General features: G+C 52.6%; 1 protein-coding gene across 7 annotated transcripts in view; it reads left to right on the forward strand.

Moving 5' to 3' along the window:
• The window catches only part of PRDM11 (PR/SET domain 11), a 75,630-nt gene extending 65,791 nt beyond the window's left edge, over positions 1 to 9,839 (forward strand). For all 7 annotated transcript variants that reach the window (XM_081153162.1, XM_081153165.1, XM_081153163.1 and 4 more), the window contains one exon: positions 973 to 9,839. In XM_081153162.1, the coding sequence (XP_081009288.1) occupies positions 973 to 3,137 (2,165 nt within the window). In that variant the 3' untranslated portion in view covers positions 3,138 to 9,839. The remainder of the gene's footprint in view (positions 1 to 972) is intronic.
• Positions 9,840 to 10,178: the final 339 nt, after the last annotated feature.

A 10,178-nucleotide genomic window follows, 5' to 3' on the forward strand; every position in this document is an offset into this window, starting at 1 on the left:
GTGCGGGCCTCTGACAGGTCGCTTTGCAGCTCTGGTGGGTACTCCATGTCTTGCCCTGTAATCTCCTCGTCAATAAAGGACATTCCGCTGCAGAGGTGTGTGTGCTGTGTTCTTGACCCGTTGCCTTTCTCTGGTGGTCCTAGTGGTGGCTGACCCCCAAAGCCCAGCTTCTAAACTCAGTCTTTCTCTCTGCCCAGTCCTAAGTGGGGCGTCCTGTCAGGGAAGGCTCCCAGCCTTCCCAGACTCGGTCCAGGAACACAGCCTCATTCCCCTCTTCCCGACTTGCTGTTCTGCCACACGGTCCCGTCCCGCTGCCTGGGGTCTTAGCGGGACCTGGGCCTGGGCATTCGGCTGCATGCTTCTGCCCTCTTCTGTGGCTTCCTGGATGTCTTCGAGCTGGTTGACAACGAGGAGGGATTTTCAGTACACATCTGCCGCTAGAGCGTTTACACAGCACTTTCTATTTTAACCACATCTCTTAGCTCAGAATGAGGTGTTTCAGATATTCAAAGCATGCATCTGATCTAAACTGTGTTCTGGTCCTGAAATAACCTGGGGCCATGCCAAAGCTGCCTCCATTTAGGGTAGCACGCCACCCCTGGCCACATTAGCGGTGGGACAAAGGGGTCCCATGTCCTCGCTCTCTGACATGCTTCTTCCTCTCCTGGTCCTGCTGGTCAGTTGATACCAAACATTGAAGTTCCTTGAGCGCCCACTAGTGGAGGGTGAGGTCAGGAAGCCTGGAGCACGGTGGCCACTATGCTGTGGATAATCCACAAAGCAGGAAAGCCACACGTGGGTAACAAGAGTGCTTGTAAATAAATTCTAGGCTGGGGTTGAGTCTGTCGTAGGAATTGGCTTATGTTTCACATAGTGTGGCACCTACCTTTTGGGCAGTGTTTCCTGTTTATTTTAGAAAAGTCTATGTTTTTCCCCCCAGGTGTAAACGTTTCTTTCCCATTTGTCTTACAGCCTCAGAGAGCATGGTCTCTGGCCCTGCCATCATGGAAGACGATGACCAGGAGGTCGATTCAGCAGACGAATCCGTCTCCAACGATATGATGACTGCCACCGATGAGCCCTCCAAGATGTCGTCTGCCACCGGGCGCCGAATCCGGCGCTTTAAGCAGGAGTGGCTGAAGAAGTTCTGGTTCCTGCGGTACTCCCCGACCCTCAACGAGATGTGGTGCCACGTCTGCCGCCAGTACACGGTGCAGTCCTCCCGCACCTCGGCCTTCATCATTGGCTCCAAGCAGTTCAAGATCCACACCATCAAACTGCACAGCCAGAGCAACCTGCACAAGAAGTGCCTGCAGCTCTACAAGCTCCGCATGCACCCCGAGAAGACGGAGGAGATGTGTCGCAACATGACCCTGCTCTTCAACACCGCCTACCACCTGGCCCTCGAGGGCAGGCCCTACCTGGACTTCCGGCCCCTGGCTGAGCTGCTGAGGAAGTGCGAGCTCAAGGTCGTGGACCAGTACATGAATGAGGGAGACTGCCAGATCCTCATTCACCACATCGCCCGGGCGCTGCGGGAAGACCTGGTGGAGCGCATCCGCCAGTCGCCTTGCCTCAGCATCATCCTGGACGGGCAGAGCGAGGACCTGCTGGCCGACACGGTGGCCGTCTACGTCCAGTACACCAGCAGCGATGGGCCCCCGGCCACGGAGTTCCTGTCCCTGCAGGAACTGGGCTTCTCTAGCACAGAGAGCTATCTCCAGGCACTTGACCGAGCCTTTTCTGCCTTGGGCATCCGGTTGCAGGATGAGAAGCCAACCGTTGGCCTGGGTGTAGACGGGGCCAACATCACAGCCAGCCTGCGTGCCAGCATGTTCATGACGATCCGCAAGACGCTGCCCTGGCTACTGTGCCTGCCCTTCATGGTGCACCGGCCCCACCTGGAAGTCCTGGATGCCATCAGTGGGAAGGAGCTCCCCTGCCTGGAGGAGCTGGAGAACAACCTGAAGCAGCTGCTGAGCTTCTACCGGTACTCGCCGCGGCTCATGTGCGAGCTGCGGTCCACGGCCTCTACCCTGTGTGAGGAGACGGAGTTCCTGGGGGACATCCGGGCTGTGAGGTGGATCATCGGGGAGCAGAACGTCCTCAACGCCCTCATCAAGGACTACCTGGAGGTGGTGGCCCACCTCAAGGATGTCAGCAGCCAGACCCAACGGGCGGACGCCTCGGCCATCGCGCTGGCCCTGCTGCAGTTCCTCATGGACTACCAGTCCATCAAGCTCATCTACTTCCTTCTGGACGTGATCGCCGTGCTCTCCCGCCTGGCCTACGTCTTCCAGGGCCAGTACCTCCTGGTGTCGCAGGTGGATGACAAGATCGAGGAGGCCATCCAGGAGATCAGCCGACTGGCCGATTGCCCAGGGGAATACCTGCAGGAGTTCGAGGAGAATTTCCGTGAGAGCTTCAACGGGATCGCAGTGAAGAACCTCAGGGTGGCTGAAGCCAAGTTCCAGTCCATCAGGGAGAAGATCTGCCAGAAGACCCAGGTGATCCTGGCTCAGAGGTTCGATTCCCGCAGCCGGATCTTTGTGAAGGCCTGCCAGGTGTTCGACCTAGCTGCCTGGCCCAGGAACAGCGAGGAGCTCATGAACTATGGCAAGGAGGATATGGTTCAGATATTTGATCACCTGGAATCTATCCCGACCTTTTCCCGGGATGTCTGTCGGGAAGGGCTGGATCCCCGGGGGAGTCTGTTGATGGAGTGGCGAGAACTCAAGGCTGATTACTATACCAAAAATGGCTTCAAAGACCTGATCGGCCACATTTGCAAATACAAACAGAGGTTTCCGCTCTTGAACAAGATCATCCAGGTCCTCAAGGTCCTCCCCACTTCCACCGCTTGCTGCGAGAAGGGCCGGAATGCCCTGCAGCGAGTTCGCAAAAACCACCGCTCCCGCCTCACTCTGGAGCAGCTTAGCGACCTGTTGACAATCGCGGTGAACGGCCCGCCCATTGCCAACTTTGACGCCAAGCGAGCCCTGGACAGCTGGTTTGAGGAGAAGTCCGGCAACAGTTACTCTCTGTCCGCCGAGGTCCTCAGCAGGATGTCTGCGCTGGAACAGAAGCCGGTGCTGCAGACCGTGGACCACGGGGCAGAGTTCTACCCGGACATCTAGGGAGCTGGCGTCTCAGAGGTCACTAAGCTGTTGAATATTTTTTTAATCTATACTCATAAGCTTTGATATATTATATAAATATATATTATATTATATATATATAAACCCACACTGAAATTTTTTAAAAACCAAGGTGACACATCCACCAGAAGCTACTGGGAGCTTTCGGAAAGAATTCAGAAACTGACTCTTGTCTACAAAATCTGGCAGCTGCAACATCCGTGGCGACTCATTTTCACTCAGAAGCATGTGCTGGGGCCACACGTGTTCCCACCTAACGGTCAACCAACAGCATAAGCTAAAATGACGGGTCTCTGTCATAGCCTTTAGGTAGCTCGTTTTGTTTATGTTTTCGTTTGGGGGGTGAGAGGCTTGGGTTGGGGTCTATGTCTTGCCTTGCCTTTCCTTGTCTGGTTTTATGATGGGGGTTTCTCGGCCTCTCTGTTGACATGCTGGTCCAGCTGAATCCGACCTCTAATTTTGGATGGGGGGTGGTTGTTGTGTATCTGGATCAGGTGTTCTGACTTTCTCTCCCACCTGACTTTAGCTTGGGAGATTTTTACTCATTTCCTGACGAGCGTTTCTTCACTGTCTTAGCAACGTGTGTTGGTCAAACTGTGACACCCTCTACTCCCCACCTCAGTCATCAGTCCCCTCCCTGGGTTGTTGATTCCCTCCTTCCAGCCCCCCCCCCCCCCCCCCGGGTCCTTATTACCTGTAATACTGAAGGCAAAATTGCCTCACAGCCAAGCTTGAAATCCTGGGGAAGGGAAAGGGGGTGAGCAATTTGTTTTCACATGGTGTGGGATAAAATAATCCGATTCCGTTCAGATCCAGGGCTGTTGGAAAATGAAGAGCCAAGAAATCCAGACCCCAGAGGGCAGCGATTTATTGGCTAAAAACAAGTAAAATGAAAAATATGTATTCAATTTACATAAATTATTTATACTCTGTCTTTATAATCATAAAATATATTGGGGGGATTTTTTTTTCCCTTTAATAATCAAGAAATGCCTGCTGTCGTTCAGTGGCAGGAGATGTCAATGCAAGTTGTGCCCTGGATTATGCAAATGAGAGTCTCTAGAGATTCAGTCCTATTTCTGCAACAGGCTGATAAGCAGCCCCACAGCCTGGCAGGAAGGTAGTGGGAAACTGGGGGATGCATCTATGCCTGTGAACGCTTCCATTTTTGAACAGGGTAGAGATGTCCTAGAAGAAATTAATAAGCACGGGGTAAGACAGGACTCTCAAGGCATCAGCCTACACACACACACACACACACACACACACACACACACACAACCACAATATAAGCTTTAGAAATAGCCACTTGCCTACTCCCTGGGGCAAGTAGTGGTTTAAGCTAGAGGAGTCAGATCAATGCTCTTTCATTCATTTAACTACCAGTATACCTCGCAAGGGAGTTTTTTAAAAAATGTGCGTGAGCTGTTAGAAACTTCTGTTCATGTTTCCACACCTGACTTATGCATATTTGATATGCAGAGATCCTGTATCGTGGGTGCAGGTCATATTTGGGGCAGGGAGGAAGATCCGAATTGTCTGTGGTCAGTTAGGGAGCCACCCCTCTTGGATGGCAGAGGGTGTGCAAAGGAACGTGTGATCTGGCCCTAGGCAAGGCCCCAGGGTCTCCAACCTGCTCAGCTCAGACATTATAAAACTGTGGTGGCTTCCTTCCTTCTTGGTTTATCTTGTCTCTGAGGCGTCATGCCACCGTAGAGAACCATAGTGGAACTGTCATCAACACTGAACATGTCACTCCCCCTTCCTGTCTGCCAGTCCCTTCACCCCACCCCACAGGTCCCTTCCCCCACCCCCATGGTCTTGGTGCTAAGATAACTTTAGAATCATTGCTGCTAGTCGATAGCTTTTCATTATATAAATATATTATATATATTATATATTATTTTTGAAACTTTTTTTGTTTGTTTCAACAGTGATGTAGCATGTTAAAACATAAAACAAAACCTGGTTTTCTCCGACTGTCCCACTGCCAGGCCTCATATGCTGCCTTCTTCAACAAATCAATGCACCCCTGCCTGGTGACATTCAACCCTCCCTTCCCCAGTCGCACTTACTCCCCCACCCTCCTCTGAACAAGGAGAGAGAAGGAACTAGCAAGGAAAGACTCAGAGCTCTTTCTGATGCTTTCAGATCCCCAGCCTCATTCCACTTCCCCACTTTAAGCTGATGTTTCCCCCCACCCCAGTCTTCCCATCAGGGTCAGTAACTGTGGTCAAACGGGCTGCTAGTGCAAAGCACAAGGTTCCACCTTTCCCTCCCCAGCTTCCTCTCCACCACACACACAGACCAAGATGGGCTGAAGGCAGAGGTGGCTGGCAAGGTGGGCCTCGGTGGGGGCAGAAACACAGGTGGGGCAGAAGCATAGGTGGGGATCGTTCTTCTAGCCAACAGATGCCTTATACCTTCTCTTCCCCCACCTCCACTCCTGCCCACCTGCTGCGTTGGGACCCTCTGTGGAGAGTCATCCCCCTAAACCACTCATTTGCACACCAGGAAGAGAGTATCTGCTTGAGCATCTAGTCGGGGCTGCGAATGTGTCCTCTCGAGAGACCATGGTCAAACTTAGCTCAGTATTTATCCAGAGGGAAAAATCCTTTGGGCCAATGCCAGTGTTAGCCCTGTACCTTCTGAGAGAGCTGGGAGCCAGTGACCTGCCTCTGGGCTAGAAGCGTGGGCTGCTGCTAGCAGCATGTGGCTGCAGGTGGCCACCTGCCGAGCCAAGGTCCAAAACAGAGGCTGAGCTCTCTGGAGAGTCTTGAAGTATGGCAAGGCTCTCAATCTCTGGGTGCCCATGACCTTTGCTGAATTCAGCTAGGCCATGTCAGACACTGAAGGCCACTTTGCCTTGGGACAGGCAGTAACCAGGGAATAATTGGGTGACACACCACTGCAATTTACACGGGCTTTTCTCAGCCTGGATGCTCGCAGGAGGCTCCGTGCTTCTGTCCTATTGAGTGGGGCATGTGATTATCCGTGACTTCTGTCACAGGCATTTCCCACTCTCTGCTTCTTGAGAAGGACTTTTGGGTTGATGGAACCCTCAGGGCCTAGTCCAGGAAAGCACATGCTTGGCCAGCCTGACCTCCCTTTGATGGGTATCAAACACAGTGGCGGGGAGGTCCTTGCATCCCAAATGTGGTGGCTTCAGACAAGACAGAGCCCTTTAACTCAGCCCCTGGCTTAGGAACGGCAGCTATTGGCTTAGAATAAAATGTTTGTGTCTCTGTGGTTGAGACTTGTCCTAATTGGGCTGGCTAATTAGTGACTTTCTTTGGCTTCTGAAGGGGATGGGAAGTGAAATCAGGTGTGGGGACCAACTGTGCCAAGCAGATACATCACAGAGCCTGGGAACCAGAGGCCTTTGTGATTAAAATGGTGTGCTTCTCCTCAATGGAGGAAAACAGACTCACTGCCATCTAGTACCTGTGAAGCCTGAGGACAGCCCAGTCCTGTCTACAGCTCTTGCTGTGTCAAAATCCCTAAGTTTCGACTGCCAGGTTGAATATGAGTTCGGCATCTAAATATCAGCTTTTTTTTTAATGACTGCTGGGAACATCCTGTAGTGCTGGGCAGATCCTTATTTCCTCATCCTTCCTTGAGAATGAAAACAGGTTCTGGCTCCAGGGTCTCTAGATAGTGGGGTTCAGTGCTGGGCCCTGAATCCAGGGCAGTTGGGGGTCTTGGCCCCAGCCCCTCCTACATGTTTCCATGTTGAGTTGTCTTGCCTAGCCCTTCTCTTTGACTTGCTTCTGTTGACCCTTTAATTTGGAGGAAGGACCTTGTAATTATTTAAGGTAATGTTTCAATATTTTCCATGTGTTCGGAAGTGATACCAGGAAGGAGAAAATGGGGGAAAGCATGTAGAATGCAGAAATGATCATGGAGAGAGTGAAATGGACTACAGACTTGGCCCATCCTGGGCTGGGGGGCTAGTCATTTTAGCTGTTTCCTGGAGCCTCATGGGTTCCAGGAGATGGCCTCGGGGTTGGAATAAAAATTCCCTTCTAGATTCCTCCCCTTTCATTTTTCCTCCCACCCCTCTAGGAACAGGAATTCTGTATCTAGAGCTGGTTTTGGCTTATGGTCTGAGTTGATTTCCAAGTAGAATTCATGCTTTTTCTTGGTCCTAGCACCCTGTTTGAGCAGAAAGCTCCAGTCCCACTGGAACTCACACGCCCTCCCTTCTTCAAGGGGCAGGCCCAGCCAGGCCAGCCTGGGGCAGCCCAAGCAGGGACGCCAGGCCTGCGTAACCGTAACTGTAACCATAACCAAGAAAGGCGTGTTCTGAGGGCAGGTGATCTGGGGACAGTTCCATCCAGATACTGGCCTCCTGGAGGTGGTGCTGGGTCTTGGGTTCTAGTGTGGTGTTGAGGAAGGAAGATTATGTCAAGAGACAGGCAGGGCCCTTTTTCTGCTTGGAGGAAGGCCCCTCTCTGCTCTCTGTTCTGGGTGCTGAATGGGTGGAGCTTTGATATTTTATGGAGCCTTTGAGGTGACCTTTGTGTGTTAGCCAGAGGGAGAAAAAGTGCCCTTTGGGGAGGAAAATGGTACGGCCCACCTCTTCCATCTGGCTCTCCGCCAACCCCAATCCCTTCAAGTGGTATCGCCCTGGAAATACCTATGCAATCAGTCTCCCTAGGAGAGTGCATGGAAGCAGGGGTATGTGCAGTGTATAATACAAATGCTTCAGCATATATATTGTATATATGGACATATACAGTACGTATACACAGAGTAAGAGATTGAATCACGTCTATATATCTATAAATAATATCCTATATATTTATACATTTTTATGTTTAAATAGATATAAAAATAGAGTCTATAGAGAGCTGGGAGAGCAACGGGAAAGCCTGTGTTGTGCGAAGAGGGAGGAGGCAGAGCCTTTGCAGGGTGTGATGAGGGAGCTAAGCAGGCAGGATTGCTGGGAATGGGGCCTCCTGCCCGAGTGGTGGAGAGGAGAGTAACTGGGTCCCGGCCCTCTCCGTGCACTTTCTCTCCTTTACCGCAGGCTTGGTCTGAGGTTGGAAGGAGATACTCACCCCCTGAGCTCCAGCGGAAGTGCCCCTACATCCCCCTGCAAGCCTGTGGTTGGTGGTCACTGCTGCTTGGCAGTAGGATGTGATCACTGACCCATGGTGTAGGGACCACTGCACAATTTTCCCCAGATACCCTCCCCCTAGGAATGAGCAGCATTGGTGGCCATCGGAAAGGTGCAAATTGGACCAAGAGTGGTCCAGGAAAGATGCTGCCCCTCCCCTTTCATATGCTTCTACTGCCCCCTAGAGGCCAAACCTCTGAAGGACAGCCGCCCTGGCCTCCCTCACCCACTCCGTCACTGTCTGCCAAGGTAGTGGAGAAGTGAAGCGGGCAGCGTGGGCAGCATGGGCATCGCCAACCAGTACTACCCATCATCCAGAGGCGTTCTGGCCGGGGCAGGGGGCATCAGCTAACTGGGAAGGGTGGGAGAGACATATCCGCACACTCATAATTCAGTAGCAATTCAAGTTCAGAAGCAGGGCTTTGGCCCAGCCCACTTTGCACAGCTGCTGCTGCTGGCTGCACTCAGGACAACGCTCTTCCCTCTCCGGCACGGAGGCCCATCCACCCCTCACCCCACCGCCACCGTAACAGGCAGGTTTAGTTCACATACACTGTTCTGATTCTGGGACTCGAGGCCGAGGCTGAGCCGGACGCCCCAAGACGGACGGAGGGCTCGTGCAGCCCTGACGGAATCAGAAGCCCATTTCGCTTCCAGGTTTCCCTCCGTAGTTCCTTTCCCCTGGGGGTGGCGGAGGAGGGGCTGATGAGGTTGCAGATGAAGGGAGACCAAGGACAGCTGCGCCCTCTGTTCTCCAGACCAGCCTCTGCCTTTTGGTTCTCCCTCTCTGAGCCCCCTCTGCCCCGTCCTGCCCTGTCTGCCCCACCGTCTACCAACGGACCTCAGTCTCCAGCAGACCCGCCCCTATGCCTGCAGTCCGGAGCGGGTCTGCTCTGCCAGTGCCCACCTCCTCTCCCTCCAAGTCCACGTGGGTCTCCTCGAGCCACGGCTAGCTGCCAACCGGGTCTCGGAGCACCCTCCAAGGGCCTGGCTCAAGCCTTCCGCCCGCTGCGGTGGATCAGACCCATGGGCAGGGGATGGGCACCCCCGGGTAGCAATCCCACAATGCACTGTACCTCAGAGAGCAGCCACAGGGCATCAAGGGCACCGGGCCCTCCGTCCAGGGACAGCCGGTGACAGTACTGCTCACAAAAAGACAAGGGCCAGGCTGCCCTCGGCATCCCTCAGCCTTCACTTCGTCTCTCCGGAAGAGCCAGCAGTCTGATTCCTTCTTTTTCAGCCCCTGTCTCTCCCTCACCCCCACGCTGCTGAACCATTTCATTTCAATCATAAAGGAAAAATATAGTGGGGTGGGGGGGATACCTAGGAGTCTATTATCACATACATATTAATATGTTAATACTTTCTTTCTTAAAAAAGAAAAAAACCTTGATGTTATTATTTTGCAGACTACGCTTTATAGTACCTGTGTGACGGGGCCTAGAACACTGGATACAAATAGAGCTATGTTGGTTTATCATAATATGTACGCAGAACTTTCCTTTTGTCATATTATCCTCGTAATGTAAGAAGATTGTTAATAAAAGCATTTAAATTTACTCACCAAGGTCGAATGTCTGCCTCCTTGCCCTCCTTGCCTCTACCCCAGGCCTGTGCTCAGGCTGACTCTGAGCGGGTCCCCTCTCAAGGCCTCTGGGGTCAGATTAGGAGCCTGCCAGCTGGGGGTTGGAAGGAACTAGAAGAGGCCTTAAGCCCCTTGCTGCTGCTCTCACTTCCATCATTTGAGCCTACTTCCAGCAGATCACCTACATGTCTCATCTACTGGTCAGGCCAAAAGGAGGTGTCACTGACACCATTAAAAATAAATCTCCCTAGCCCCGACTGCGCTTGTCCCGCACGAATCTCTGAGGAAACGGGTCTACTGCAGGGGAAAGGCT

This window comes from Miniopterus schreibersii, assembly GCF_964146895.1.
Source record: "Miniopterus schreibersii genome assembly, chromosome: 12".
Lineage (NCBI taxonomy): Eukaryota > Metazoa > Chordata > Mammalia > Chiroptera > Miniopteridae > Miniopterus > Miniopterus schreibersii.